This window comes from Phlebotomus papatasi, chromosome 2 (assembly GCF_024763615.1).
Source record: "Phlebotomus papatasi isolate M1 chromosome 2, Ppap_2.1, whole genome shotgun sequence".
Lineage (NCBI taxonomy): Eukaryota > Metazoa > Arthropoda > Insecta > Diptera > Psychodidae > Phlebotomus > Phlebotomus papatasi.
Genome location: NC_077223.1, coordinates 6089275 through 6105740, shown reverse-complemented (window position 1 = coordinate 6105740; position 16466 = coordinate 6089275). Strand labels below are relative to the sequence as shown.

At 35.1% G+C, this 16466-nt stretch overlaps 1 protein-coding gene across 1 annotated transcript in view; it reads right to left on the bottom strand.

The window, feature by feature from the left end:
- LOC129802254 (pleckstrin homology domain-containing family G member 5) overlaps positions 1-16466 on the bottom strand; it is a 94024-nt gene that overhangs the window by 4582 nt on the left and 72976 nt on the right. Inside the window, exons 7-12 of the mRNA XM_055847937.1 lie at positions 12139-12249; positions 9420-9566; positions 9201-9281; positions 3614-3742; positions 3329-3462; positions 2928-3254 (exon numbers count right to left, since the gene is read on the bottom strand). Coding sequence (XP_055703912.1) covers positions 2928-3254; positions 3329-3462; positions 3614-3742; positions 9201-9281; positions 9420-9566; positions 12139-12249 — 929 coding nt within the window. The remainder of the gene's footprint in view (positions 1-2927; positions 3255-3328; positions 3463-3613; positions 3743-9200; positions 9282-9419; positions 9567-12138; positions 12250-16466) is intronic.

Here is a 16466-nt window from a genome sequence, read left to right as displayed (position 1 = left end):
AGTAAAAAATGTTACAACACGTAGACTTACTTTTTTCAATGATTCTTGTATAAAGCTACTTAAATATACATTTTAGAAAAAAGTTTTTAATATCTTCAGCACACCTTTTAGATCAGTAAAATCCTACAAGGTCAAATTTCATTTCACTTTTCTTCTCAAAAGATTTGCATAAGTCTATCCCATTCTTTCGGTGTCAAATTTATACTGAACATAATTTAATTTGGTGTGGTGTTCAAAAGAAGAAGAAGAGTGCGAAAGAGTAGGATAGACGTATGAAAATATTTTAAGAAGGAAAGGGTTGTGAATTTTGACTTTATGAAATTTTCCTGATATAAAAGATGTGCCGAAGGCATAACTTTGTCTAATTTGAATACTGCCAAAAACGTTATTTTTGAGAGCTTTCAGAAATCTGGAAACTTTTTGGAAATCTACTCTCTGTGGTCCTTTGGTAACCTTGAGATGTTCCGAAACGGTGCCGATCAAAATTCGAAAAGCCAAAGTACCAAACAACGACATCCCAAAAAGCTAATATCCCACAAAGCTGAAGAAACAAAATCCCGATTGGGCCAAAATTCCGAATGGGCCAAAATCCCAAAAAAGGTCAAATTCGGAATAGGCGAAAATCCAGAAATGTCAAAATTCCGAAAAGCCTAAATCTCGTAAAGCTAAAAACCACTCGGAAGCCAAAATCCCGAATGATTTAAACGCTGAAAGGAACAAAATTATATGAAGAATAATGTGTATCATAATTTCCAAAACAATAGTTGAAGAATTCAGAATTTTAGCTTAACGCAGAACTTTTCACACTCAATAACAATAAATTTGTTTATCCTTCTAGCATCAAGAACAAGACTAAGAAACTGGACAGAAAAGCTAGGAAAAAGAAGAATGGGAAAATGGTAAGAAATTGGAAGAAAAAGTTTCGAGAATTTTTCGAGTAGCTATAAATTGGAAATTATTTTGTCAAAAATATTTCCAATTGCAAAAACTAGAAATTTGGTCAAAATAATTTCCAAATTAATGGAAAATTATCTGACCTGGATCTGTCGAAAGTATTTTGACGATATTTGGAAGATTTTCTATATGGAAATAAAATGTTATTTGGGTTGTGATTTAGCTCCTTTCGGAATTTGGCTTTTTGGCATTTTGGTCCATTACTTTAAAGTCTCGGATTCCAAAATCCCGAATTCTTAAAAGTATTATACCTACTTTCACGATTGCACCCGTGCTTGTTGAAAGCAAAGGAAAATTCTTTTACGCATTGTCCTTTGGATAATTTCGTCCTTTCAGGATTTTAAACATTCGGAATTTTACCGTTCGGGTTTTTGGCTTTTCGAGATTTTGGCGTTCGAGATTTCGGTTCCCGGTATTTTAGTTAGTTTACGGGATTTTGACCGGGACCCATTCCCAAGAATTCTCGAAATGTTTAGGACTTCAAGAGAACTCTTATAACACGAGAGAGTTTCCATAATCATCGGAAAATCCTAATAATCCTAAACAAACTTCGTGAAAAGATTTAGAGGTTACTTTAGAGATTACCTAGGCGGATATTTCGTCCATATACGAAAATACCGTTGAATCATTTCTAACAACGGTTTTTCAAGCTCAAAGGTTAAAGAAACACTAGAGCAGACCTGTGCTCGTTAAAAATCGTGTAATATCGTAAATTTTGTGTTGATAATTTTAATGGAAATTACAGATAGCCATACTGGTAACACTAATTCCGCTCATTCACGGTGACATGATAAATATAATATTTTTGCGCCAAAAACACATAACAGACATAAAAACTCGTATAGAAAAAAATTGTCTTCTTGATATCTTTGTCTGAAGATGGATAGCTGTTCACTACACATATTTTTACTTGAATCTTTGCAGAAATTCAAAGAAATTAAATGCAAATATCACTTTAAATGGAAAGTTCTTAAATCGCGCGCAATTCAACTGTGAGAGAGAGATAGAGACACAAATAACTCACTTGACAAACGTCTGGCGGCGCTGCGGTTGAAAAAAATCTCTAAAATGCGACAAAATATTTTCTTCTCTATTTTATCCTTATTAGCAGGTCGTGTCTCTTCTTGTAATATGTACTTTTGCATTCCTTATTAACCAAAATAGTGTTATACAAAAGGGTTTTTCTCAAACCTTTCCTGAATTTTGGGACAGCTCAAAAGAATATGAGTCTTCCAGCTTGAAATTTCATCACAAATTTTTTGTTGTAATATCGACAATTATTCACAATAACTGTAATTCAACTAAATTTTTTAAAGGATTTTCTTGTGAAAATGACAACTCTAAGGTATTAAACAATTTTCACATTAAAGAATCTCTCACTTTCTCTACGTGAATATTCGCGGCATTTCGAAGTATACCAACAGGCACCACCAAATTCAATTCGGCTTTTCTTTTAGCTCAGGCGTGCAATATAGAACGCATTTATCAAGCTATGGGATCATATTTGGGTCCGTTGGAAAGGTCGTGGAATTTTCTATAAAACTGAGTCGGTTTCAATCGGTTCTGAACTGGTAATGAATCGGTTCATAACCGATAAAGAAATTTTATCTGAAAATCAATCCTATTACTTTTAAAACTATTTTGGAGGATCCTTTGAATGATTTATGAATCGGTTAAAATCAGTTGAGAACCGGCAAATAATAAATGATGCGAAAGTACTTTTGAGGTATAGCATCTAAGTCATGAGTTCGAGCATTTCGCAAAGTCTGGGACGCTTTTCCACCCCTTTTTACAAAAGATCATTACATCGACACTAAAAGTGGACCGTGAGCAGTACAGTTATCTACCCCTTGGTTGTGAATATTTGTTTAAAATTACATAAATATATAAGAACAGTACACAGAATGTTCTTCGATGTATCAAATTATTTTGTCAAAGTTGCGAAAAGTGGTTAATCCACCCTAGAGACTTACCTTGTGGGAGAGGGAGGTGGATAGGAAATTCCGCGGTAGCTGGTAGACAAAAGGCTACCATGTGCTGCGGAAGTTCCTGGTACCAAGAGGGTATTACTACTGCTTTGGCTGACAAAACTGGAATACAAATCTGGCATACTCTGTCCCTTATTATCACTCTGTTTCACTTCAAACAACACTGGACTATTAACTTTGCTAGAGTGAGGTTTTTTAGGTAAGTTTAACAATTTAGGCTTTGTCCCTGTACCACCCTCCTCACTTGACATGGAATTCGCTCTCTCAATATCCACTGAAACAGTTCTTAATTCATTCAATTCCATGGAGCCACTGAAATGATTGGGAAAACGTGTAGGTAGAATTAAATTAGTCTCCATTTCTCATGAATCACCAATATAAAATACCTTTGACTGCTCCCTGCTGATTTGGGAGAATTTTTAACACTCTGCCCAATACTCTTACCATCAATGCAGCTTTTCTGGCCCTGCTTCAGTCGCGTATAGAGTTGACGAGCTTTCTCGAGAGCCTCATACCAACTCTGTGTCAGCAGAAAAAATAAATAAACAAAGTTATTGAATGGAAATGAATACCACCCAGAGCGATCCCACCCTTCCGCAGCATAAAGAGATTATTTCCCAAGTCTATTAATGGGAATTTGATTATGAGTCAAAATAAAGGTTACTATATACCTTCGCCTCTGAGCATTGAAGGGAAAAAGCTGTGGACACCAAATTGAATTCATTCAAATATACACAGTACACTGTCTCGTCCCTCAACATTATCTTCAGTCTATCGGTGAAGAATGGCGTTCGGCAAACCTTAAATTAAAATTGAAAAATCATTCTAGAAAATCATTATTTTTTTTCTACATCTGGATTAATAGAATTAAGTGACCTTTTGGCAGATAAATTAACTAAATTAAGTAATATGCTACGGTCTTCTAGAACATTAAAAGTTTGTAAAGCCACCGCTAGGAGGTTATCAAGAATAAATTTAAGGAGGGTTGGCCAATTTAAATGCTCATGTTTTTTCTATCCCTTAAGGCATTACGTGTCACGAGGACTAGAAAACTGTAAGGGAAGGCTTTCAAGCTTCGCACATACTGTGGCTTCGAACACTTCATTCCTTTTATGATCTAATCAAACAATAGCAATATAGTGAGAATTTTACGAACTTTAGTTCAAGTTAATTATATTTGAGTACATCGTCAATCAAAGCAAGTGGAGATAGGTAAAATTCCTATACTATACGAGTGCTATACCAACAACTGAGCTATTAGATCCCACATGCTCTGTTTGACTTTTTATATAACCTTAACCAATTGCTTTGTGCACTGCAATCGCTTAAGGCCTCTACACATTGGGAGCAATTTTTGTCAAAAATGCCTTTTTGAGAGCATTTTGACGTTTTCACCAACGGCACTGCGAGCAATTTTATTCAAAAGAGTATTTTTTGACGAAAATTGCTCCCAATATGTAGAGACCTTTACTCTCGGGGTTGAAAGATTTGCAAACGGTATGGTGCGTACAATTAAGTCGGCAGCCCATAGTGTCTATGTATTTCGGCCGGTTCAATTGTACGCATCATACCGTTTCCAAATCTCGTAGCCCTGAGAGTAATGTCCTGGACACACTTACGACTAAAGTCCAGAGACGACTAAGCTCGTTCATAGCCAAGTCAGTTCCTGACATACTACAAACGAGGCTTAACATTTTCTGGCACTCACAAAACATAACTTTCGTGGGTTTTATGCAGATATTTCTATTAAAATGCACTAGTAATCCTTTGAAAATGAAACGACTTGTAAATTTACTTGACAATTCACGTATAACAACAAGAATTATTCACTAGAATAGCCAAAATTGGCTTAAGTCGTGAGTTAGTTTCCACCTCACAAATAATTGTAATTAACAATAATTTTATTGGACGTGTACTGAGACATGATATTACAAATAGTTTCATTTTCAGAGGAGTATTAGTGCATTTCAGTAGAAATATCTGCATAAAAACCCACGAAAGTTATGTTTTGTGGATACCAGTGAATGCTAAGTTTCATTTGTAGTGTGTCAGGAACTGACTTGGCTATGAACTAGCTTAGTCGTCTCTGGACTTTAGTCGTAAGTGTGTCTAGGGCATAAGCGATTGCAGTGCACAAAGCAATTGGTTAAGGTCGTGTAGCAATTCAAGTAGAGCATGTGGATTCTAATAGCTCAGTTGGTACGATTTCTTTTATTTTTCGATATGTTTTAGAAGTACAGTGCCCGCTCTCTAATCCGGATCGGCGTAATCCGGATGAGTTATTGACGGTTACATTTAAAATAATTTTGAGGTTATGTATGCATGTGTGTTCAGCAATGAAAATGAATTATCCTGTAATGTTTTTGTTTACTAAATGATTTATAATAGCATAGAATTCTCTAATTTTGTCTTTTTAATCTTCGTTAAAAGTTTTCTTCTAATTCTACAAAAAAAAAATCTTATATTATATTTTCGAGACGTTGAATAAATTAAGAAAAAAATCCATCCGGAGCATTTTTGGAACGTTCTTAGAATTAATATATCCATCATAAAACCGTAAGTAAAATCTTATCATGGTTGTCAAATAATAACTGCAATAATGTTCATAAATTGGTGAAAACCAGAAATTTGGATACACTTTTATGCAATCAATTGAAGAATGTGACAGGCACTCCTCAATTATTTTAATTTATATAAAGTTATAAGAGTAAGCTACCTTTAATTACATAAATGCTTTAGTTCCGTGAAATTGCCTAATTTTTCTCTATATAATATTGACTATTAATATATTAAGGGCATTAGCATTTGCTGTTTTATTTTATACTCTCTGACGCAAAATTGAATATTTTTCCTTGATTCAGAATATAATCCGGACAAATCGATTTTTTTTTGCATAATTCGTTTATTTCGCTTTTCGGGCATTCCTTGACACCCTATACTTTCCCTGTGAATATTATACCTGAAAATAAATTATTCTTAAAGTTATAGCGCTTTTTCTAAAAAAGAAAAATCACACTCATTTTTCAATTTAGTCAGGATAAGAGTCGCATAACTCGGACATCTGTCATATTGTCTACCAATCATCCGGATAACGAAGCGGGCACTGTAGTCCAGGTGCACATTTCATCTAAATATATCTATGACCTAAAAAAATCACCATCTTAAATTTTTGAAAGAAAAAATTTAACTACTTTGCAGGGCCTATTCTTCAACTGATTTGGTTAAATTTGGATTTTTTGGAAAGGTCTTGAAATTTCGAACCCGGCTGCATCGGTCTTTATTGGTAAGGAATCGGTAAAGCACCCGTAAATGATCTTTTTTTTAGTTCATTGCTGCCACTAAAATGATGATCGGACTTTCCGGTTACATGTGGCGTGGCCCGATGACGTTTAAGTAGAATTAAAAACTAGAAAAGTCTCCAACAATATTTTTATATTGGGGTAATATTTTGAAATTTGTCCAAACTGAACATTTCATCGAAATGTTATTAGCACCAGTCAGAGTGGTCAGAGTGGTCGGGGTCGTGGATCTTGTCGTCGTGGACACTCGTTGCGGATCGTTCAGTCTTCTGCAGTAATGATTCCTATTCTTATTCTTCTTCGTATTCCTGTACTATTCCTATTCTTATTCTTACTTTTGTTTAAGAGATTTGGGTAATCACCCAAAGAGTAAGATCGAGAGTATAAGCTGCCGTGTACTCGGGTGGTTATAAATGAACCACTCGTCAAGATCGAGTGAGGAATGTAACCGTTCGTGAGATGTTAAGATTCGAAGAGCTAATTCTTCGTGTTCACGAAAAGAGATTTCCCAGAAAAAGCCATGCAAGCCATTGTAGGAAGGCGTCGATCTCGGCTGAAAAAAATCAGGATCTTGCCATCGAACGCCTTGGAATGGATCACGAACATCTTTCTGAAGTGGCGAAAGATCGACAAACGTGGCCTGTTAACCTGGGTATCTTAAGCCCTCCCCTACGATCAGGACAAGTCATTGTGAAAATAAATCAGTCTGTGGGAGTGATATCCAAATCCTTCATTTTTTCATAGAGTAGACACAAAAAATGTGTGTTTCCACCCAGGATCGAACTGGGGACCTCTCGCTATCTATACGAATGCTCTACCACAGAGAGTGAGATAGACGCCTACATTTTGGCAAATAATGTTTATGCCTTAAACACACTTACAACTTAAGCCCAGAAGGCTTAACAAAATTGTAATCAAAATAATGTTTTGATTAAATTCCCATCAGTTTCCCACTAAGTCGTTTCTCGCCTTAAGTCGAGAGACGGATTAGTTAGAATCTGATGGAAATGTAATCTGTTTATTATTTTGATTACAATTACGTTAAGCTGTCTCTCGGCTTAAGTCGTAAGTGTGTCTAGGGCATTACCGATCTTTGGGGTGTCATTCGTTTTACTATAATCGTGACGAGAAATTTATTAGCTTGGTCATTCCGAATAAACAGCGACCTCAATGGATCGGTGAATAGTGTTGGACCTAAAGTGAAGATATTCAAGGCTGATCGGGTAAATTACTGCACTGGCCACACTGATACTTTGTAAAGGGGTTACTTTGTAAAGGGTTATCTTGAAATTCTCCCTCAAATGAAGCGCACATAGGCAATTCATAATTGAACTAAGATAAGATTTTGCCAGGGGTCAGTTCTCCATTTCGGATATTCCGATGCATCCAGGCCACCAATTGGGCCCCTTATGCTTCCCCACTCCTATTCTATCTTATCCCCCGATACGGGTAGCCGCTCAATATCACAGCTCTGTGAGCAGTCAGTGCCGTTACTATATCACAGCATCCCTTCTCGGTGTGTGTTTGGGATCAGTGACAGCGAATATTTGTATCGATTGAAGTACCACTTTCACATCGAAACTCGTTTTCGTACCAGCCTCTATTGTTTTTAGGCGGTTCACTTTTTTTTTTTTTTTTGCCAATATGCACCATTGACATTACTATTCATTCATTCACTGGACGAATTCAAAGCCGATATGGCATGAGAAATCTTTTTCTGCTGCTGCTCAGCTTTGAACCCCAGACCTCGCAGTCATAGAGCTACTACTCTATCCACTGATCCACTCGAGGCCCATAATTGAACTATATAATCCTAAAAAAAATGAAAGTATCGCTTGATTCTTTAAGATTAATATTAATATTAAGAAAAGCCGGAGAGAGAGGTATATAGTATCCAAAATTTCAAATAGAATATCACATGTGTTAGAAAGAGTACACTATAGTGGAGTAATACGATGAGTAAGATATTACTGTTCGTATTAATTGCTTTCTGAATCGTATTACAGGCAATTCGAGTAAATTTCCATGTATGCCAACTGTGATTCAGTCAATTTTCGAGCGAAACACAAGAGAGAGGCAAGATAAAACACTTGCTATCCTTTGTTGGCATTCTCGCAGTTCAGACAGTATTAATCTTAATATCCTTAATATTAATCTTATACATATGTGACATGGTCATTAAGTTGTGAACTGACTTACTATTAGTTTCAAAGTCACATGTTCGAGCGTTTCGCAAGGCTATAGTGCTTTATACCACTCTTTTTGTAGGATCAATAAATAATTTTATGTGGAACATATTTTCAGGTGTGCAAGACACAAGTGAAATAAACAATATTTATTCTGAGTATATGTCGTATTAATTTGGTAGAAAAGTCTTTACCTTTAACTCTTTCGCGTCCATAGGGTCATATATGACCCGGGGAAAAAAGTTTCTTTTTGGCTATTTACACTAATTGAAATCTAACTGGAGTCTTGAGAAAATGAGCCAAGAATCTTACATCCTTCTATTATGATGTCGTGCACGAACAGATAGATTTCAATTAATGTAAATACCCAAAAAAAACTTTTTTCCCCGAGTCATGACATTACCCTATGGACGCGAAAGAGTTAATAGCTTAAAATTAAAATTTTAAAGAGCGTTCTATACGTTAGTAAATTAAAATTTATAACTTTATATTACTCTACTGAGAAATACATAATAAGACACTTAACAAAGCATAATGGCAAAGGATAGTAGTTAAATGATGTAAAATGACAAGAAATGAAGTAATATGACTAGGCAGAAATATGCTGTCTATTTGCAAATCAAAAGCTTTCCTCTTCTGCTCATACGGACAATTAACTTGAAATAATGGGAGGATCAATGCGTCACAGGAGTTAACTTAATATTGAGATACATCAGCAATTAAGTAGTCTCTATTCCCTGCCTTTGTTATATACTTTTACATTATATGCTTACCTTGAGTTCACACGGAGTCTTCTTGGTGTTTATCCTGCAAACGAGCAGAATGTCTGTCAGCAGGAAACAGTGGACGTCGAACTAATGCGATGCGGAAGAGTATGATAAGAATCATGTTCGAGGAAAGCGGTAGAGAGAAAAAAAAACATCAATTAGGATTTTTTGCGTCATTCTCATGACTAAGTGGGGTTTTGAGGGTGGAATAAAAGGGGTTCTCACCTTGCCTGTGAAGTCCTTGAATTTTAGGTCACCCTCCATGAACACATGGCGGGTCGTTTCCACAGCACATCCTTCAATCGAGTCACTCAAGTCAAACATACTGCTATACTGCCTTGCCATACAATCCAAAGTGTCGCCACTTTTATCCTTTATTGTTCAGAATTTACATGGAAAATAGGTGTAATCATCAATGATTTACCTTTGAGACATCTAAAACGTAAATGACTGTCGAATATATGTTATCATAGAATTTCTTTACGAAGGAGCTCATTATTTGTTAAGACAGAGATTTGAACAAGCGCTTTACTAGACGTTATGCTCTTATACGGGCTTCTTCAGACCTAAGGCTTAGCCATATGGCTTAACTACACTAATTTATTATCAATCACGATTTTTTGGAAAAATATAACTTAAAAAATACGGTCAACTACGTGTAATCAAGATCCTGTTATCAGTTATTTTATGAAGTTATGTTATTTTAGAGACAAATGGTTGGCACACTTTAAAAATATGCTAATTAACTATTTGTCTCTAAAATAACACAATTCCATAATTATAACTGGTAACATGATGCTGTTTGCACGCATTTAACCATTTTTGCGCCACTTTTCAAATTTGTCAAGAAATTTTACAAGCTTGCGAAAAAAAAATTCTTCTATTTCATTTCTCGAACATAGCTTTGCCAAGAAACTTTTGGCCAATAGTGTAAGCTCACATATATTCAACAGTGGCAACCATAATAGTAGGGGAGACTGGGGCAAAAAGTCACAAAACGGATATTTTATTTTTTTACAAGCTACCCTAGCGCCCTAGAAATTTCTAATTAGTACTGTTTTATAGAAAATTTACTGCTCTACAACTTTGTGAAAGTCATTTTTCTCTATTTTGTAAGGAAATACATTTATCGAGCTGTTTTCTAAAAGGTAATTTTGTGGCCATTCTCAAAAATGCTGGGGCAAATAGTACCAGGAGGGGAATTCTGTAACGCTCTGGCAATGCCATATGACAAATTGGGTTCGAATCTTAGGAGAGCTTATTCGAAAATGCCATTCTGTAGCCGTGACATTGCCATTTAATGTCACGTGGCATTGTCAGAAGTCACATATTTAAGATTTCTGGCAATTCAAATAGCAATGAATTTTATTGAACAAATCAACCAAGACGTACTCTATTCTCATAAAATCATCAAATAAAGGGATTTCATTAAAAAATCAATGAATTGCATTTTCGAACTCATATGATATGACAAAAAAAGTTCGATTGATATTGTCAGGTTTCGAACTCACGCGTGACAATGCTACAAAAATTACAGAATTCCCCTACAGGTATGGAATATTATCACATTTTGATTTGCTTTATTACGGACTTTCGTCAATTTAAAAAAGTAGCTAGGTGACATATTTCTTTAGAAAATTTATTCCTCTATACCTTTTTAAAAGACAGTTTTCTCTATCTGAACGAGAAAAACGTTTTTTAAGGTTTTAGAAAAAAAAACACCCAAGAGACTGCTAATCGTTTGACCAATGCAAACAACAAGCGGCGAGACGCGGAAATTACGTTTCTTCTCGCCGTGAGACATCCGAAACTGCTTCGATCTTTGTAACATTTTGCTCTATACCTTTTGTTACTTTTTACTCCAAGTGGTCATTTTTAATGAGAGGAATTTCTGGAGATAAGAATCTTTGTATAATTCTAAAATTGATGGTGGTTTTGTATTCAAAGAATCCAAATCATTTACACACAGACAAATTTTGACTCTAAATTTAAGAATATAACTTTTGAACTTTGAACTTAAATTGGACGTGAATCCCCGAGGCGTTTAAGTTTAGAAGCTCTGAGCGAAAGAAATGGGCTAAAATCTCTAGCTCTTTCAAGTTAAGAGATTGGGAACTTAAGTTCTGCATTAGCTGGAAAATGCAAAATGTCAACGGAGTTCCAAATTGCAACTAAAACTAAATGATCAAGGATTTAGAATTAGGGCATTGGCATTCATTGGATGGGATTTGAAATTAAATTCCTGGGTCTTTCTGTTTAAGAATTGTCCATTTTTCTGTGTGCAGGAAATATTTACCAGTGCATAAATTTTAGAAAATAAGTAGGTCAAAATTGATATCTGCTGTAAGGAAAACATTTGAAAAATAGGGTCAAAAATTTCAATATTTTGTTTTTATTTTCCTTGTTTGAATTCTAAGAAACTTACGACTTTGAAGAAGGTCTATGGAGGCCATCTATGGAAAAAATTTTAAGCCGCTATCTCTTTTATCTTGGAGAATTTTCAATTTTTTAATTTGTGACTTTTTGCCCCAGTCTCCCCTACTCTTTGCAACATTACTTTCAATATAATTATTTTAGTTCACGAAAAAAGGGTAAGGGATATTTTTTAGGCTTCACACACACTCTGGCTTCGAACACTTCATATTTTTCTCATAGGGGAGGTAGGGCTACTGTGAGCTGTGGGGCTACATTGTTATACGATTTTTTTCGCCCATATCTAAATGAAGCTGGTCTTTACAATTATTTTATTTAGATCCACAATTGTTTTGTCTATCCAAATTAGATCAAGTTAAAACCCAATTTAAAGTAGCCCCACCTCCCCCTATGTCTTTTGTGAGTCTGACATGGAAAAATTATGAAGTGTTGGTAGCCGGAATGTGTGAGAAACCTGAAAGCCTTCTTCTACTTAGCATAAAAAAATCTTCAGTGGATTACTTTGACTTACCACAACATCATAACCGTCAATTCGTGCAATAACTCCTCTAAGACGCTCCATGCCTTGTATATCGGATAAAGAGGAATCCACGCTGCTTACAAAGTTACCAACCGATTCAATCTACAATGGAAAAGTAAATTATTATTTATAATTATTTATTTTTGAATTATTGTTTGTTATTAATTTAGTAATTATTATTAAGTAAACTTTAAGTAAAGTAAATTTTATTAAATAAATTTAGAATTACTATTAATTATTATTTAGTAAACAAATTTAGTAATTATTAAAGCATCTGATTAATAGCGTCTCCTCGCACTCTCTTTCTTCGATTTTTTTCAATTAAAACAGTTTTTTTTATTTTAACTCAAAGAGTTTGAGCATTCTACAAAGCTAGGACGCTTTGCCATCTCTCTGGAACTTTATAATTTCAAAATTCAGCCAAAATATGATATATTGAGGAATTAGGAGTCGAATATAATCGCCTCTATCAGAAAGTTTTATATTATTTGAGTATCAGCTACGTTACTTGCTAATTGAAACGACAATGTATATAACTCACAATCTATGAATTACTATTCTCCATCTTTGAGCTAGGAAAATAAAATACGACAAAAATATCCACAAGAAGGAATAGAAAAATCACAGTTTTGGTGATATAAATAGGGAAAAAAATGTGTCCCGCAGGGACTTTTTTATTCTGAAGAAATCCTTCAGCTTCCATAGAATTTAATGTATGATGATGATGATGCGGAGAAAAAGTGCAAATTACTGAGGATTTCCCTTATCATCTTTTTATTATCTGACAAGGTAGCATGAATTCGCGTTTTTTTTTTCTTCCCTTATCGTCCTAGTATCCACCGTAAAATCATCTTCTATTCACATGAAATTAAGTGAAACATTTCACACAACAATTTGTTTGCTTTTTCATTGAGTACAAAAAAATCCCATTTTTTCTGCAACATTAGTTTTCCACATTGTCAATTATCCACCATTTCGTTCTTTTCCCTATCACAAACTTGCCTCTTGAACACCCATAACAACATGTTGGAGTCCTTTAGCCAAGGTTTCCAACACTGTAACCTTCTGTTTTCTGAGGTGAAATCAGACCTGATAGATAGAGCTCAAACTTTGGGTGTAGGGGAAAGCGCGCTACCTTCGGACGACTCAAGCTTCGGACAATTCAGTTTTTTTCTATGTTCCTACTGGCATTGGACTAGCTATCAAAATATAGGAGAGTTCGGGGTAGAATTATCCACCAAATGAAATTTTTCATTGTGTAGGGGAGACTGGGGCAAAAAGTCACAAATTGAAAAATTCTAAATTCAATATCTTCCAAGAAAAGATAGCGGCTGAAATTTTTTTCTATAGATAGCCTCCATAGACCTTCTTCAATGTCGTAAGTTTCTTAGAATTCGAACAATGAATTTAGGAAATAAAAAAAATATCAAAATTTTTAGTCCTATTTTTGAAATATTTTCCATGCAGAAGATGACAATTATTACTTAGGGTGCAAGGAACGTCTATTGACACTTTAAGAACTCGTGTGAGCACCTATTGACACCCTACTCTGTACCATTTGGGACACGAAATTTGAACATCTTTGTTTATAGTAAAAGGTATATTACAGAAAAAACGTTATATTACTTATATTTTACTAGATACATTAAATAATTTTCAACATTTTGACGAAAGTGTCAATAGGGGTTCCCTGTCGAACAGACGTTCCTCCGACCCTACATATTTTCCAAAATTGATGCACTGGTGAATATTTTCTAAATAATTTGGATTCTTTGAATACGGATCCGTTATCTATTTTAGAATTTCACAAAAATTCTTTTCTCCAGAAATCCTTTTATTAAAAATGGTCACTTTGGGTAAAAAGTAACAAAAGGTCTAGAGCAAAAAGTAACAAAAAGCGAAGCAATTTCTGATATCTCACGGCGAAAAGAAATGTCATTATCATGTCTCGCCGCTTGTTGTTTGCATTGGTCAAACGATTTGCAGTCTTTTGTGTGTTTTTTTCTAAAATAGCTTAAAAAGCGCTTTCGTCGTTTTCTCAGTTTTCTCGCAGAGAAAACTGTGTTTTACAAAGGTGTAGATGAATAAATTTTCTATGAAAATATGTCCCGTAGGCAAGGATGATTAACTAACGGATGGAGCATTTTAATTCAGAAATGGTATATTTTTCTTAAATTCTTTCTAATTTTGACGTCTTAGATCCCACAAAAATAAATGTAGCACGAAATGGTAGGCACATGTACAGAGAATATATTAGGTGAGATTCTTAACAATCTCACCTACTATAATCCTAACAAAATTTCATGTCCTCCGATCGCGCTCAAACTTGGCCAAAATGCGGCGGGCCGGCCGCTCTCTTTGGAGCTTAATAGCTCCTAAACTAAAAAAGATATCGACTTGCGGTTTTCGGCAAAGGTTATATATCGGGTGAAAATTGCAACTTGGTGCATTGACCCCCCACCCCCCACCCCTCCTTCCGCCATTTTGAATACCCCCCTTTTTTTGTTTTCTCAATAGCTCCGCCCCTATGGCATCGAGCGGGCTCAAATTTTAGTATGTTATAGCTGGGCCTAAGAGCTTTCCAGCAATACCAAACTTAAGGTACCCCGACCCCCCTGACCCGAGCTATAAGGGTCCAAAAAATAATTTCTTAAAATGGCCATAACTCCGGTTCTAATTGTCAGAATTTAAAAAATGAGGGCTTTTTGGAAAGCTCTCGTGAAATGCCACTTTTCCTTCTAACATTGCAAGTTCATAAAACCACCGCTAGGGGCGCTTTTTTTAAAAAGAAAATTTTTAAATCTTAAAAGTTAAATAACTCAAAAATTCCTTATGCAATCGGGCTGAAATTTTAGTATGTTGTAGCCGTTGATTATACCTATCAAACAAAAAAAACCTTAAGTCGATCCATAACCCCTGACCCGAGCTATAAGGGGTCAAAGTTCGAACATTGACCGGCCTCTATCTCCGGTTCTAATTAACATAGCAACCTAAATTTTACCTTTTTGGTTTCGTCTCGATGAGCACTTTCAGATGGAAGTTCAAAAAGTCACCATAGGTGGCGCTGTGATAGCGTCAAAATTCATCGAAATTCAAAGTCACTTTTCTCAAAAACGGCATTGTGCAAGTTAATGAAATTTTAGTATGTTGTAGTCCAGTCTAGGACGTTTCCAAAATGGTGCGTATGTGCGCTGTGGTTTCAATAGAACCGGAGATATGAGGGGTCAAAGTTCACAAAATTTAAAAAATCATATCTCCGGTTCTATGTGACCGATTTTGATGAATGAGGGCTTAAACGAAAGATCTCACCAAATACTACAACTTTCTAGAATATTTGAACTTCGTGGGACCAACACCAGGGGCGCCACAGTCGAAAAACCAATTTCAATATCACATAACCTCAATTATCTCTACTGTCGCTGAACCGATTTTGATGATTACTTCGACATAATTATAGAGCACATTTGTCTCTACATTTCGTCCATACATCATTTTCCACTCAGACTAAGCTATCACTCAGATTTTGCCGTTTAAGTGTGAAAAAATTGATTTTTCCCATAATAACGCTTTGAAATCACTCAGATGCCAATTTGACTGCCTCTACTCCACCAAGACACTTAAAAAAGGGTTTTGAATGGAAAGTCCCACAAAAGACAACAATTCTTTGATATAGTTGAAGTTCAACAAATGACTACTTGGGGAACTCTGGATGAAAAAACGAGTTAAGAAACAAAAAACCTCGATTATCTTGACTTCTGAGTAATCGATGAGATCATGTTCTATGGAAAAATTATAGAGAACATTCTGGTCTACATTTCACCCATATAACACTTTTCTGTCAGTTCATCCAAATCCTTGATATTTTGGTTTAAATACAAAATTTGTATAATTTCACGAATTTTATTCAAGATAACTGAATGGCGTCTCCCAACTTCAGCTCTAAATCGAATTTGCATGCACTCCGAGTTAGCTCACGTTAAGAATCTCACCTACATAAGCCGGTTAGGATTATCTGTCCCTTTTTATTGAATTTAAAATGTTACTGGTGTTACAAATAGAAAATTTCTCAGAAAAATTCAAAAAATTGCGAATTTTACGTTTTTTTTCATATAGGTTTTAGGAACTGTTATCCTCGTGCAATCATTATAAATTTTGAGCCAATAACATAACATTAGATACTCTTTCATTTGGAAAAAGTTTTAAAATGATTGCATTAGGTTTTATACTAAAACTAAAAAATCACTTAAGAAAAAATATACCATACTTTTGTACGGAAAATGTTTGAGAATGCTCCGCCATGCCCGTAGGTATTTTTTCAA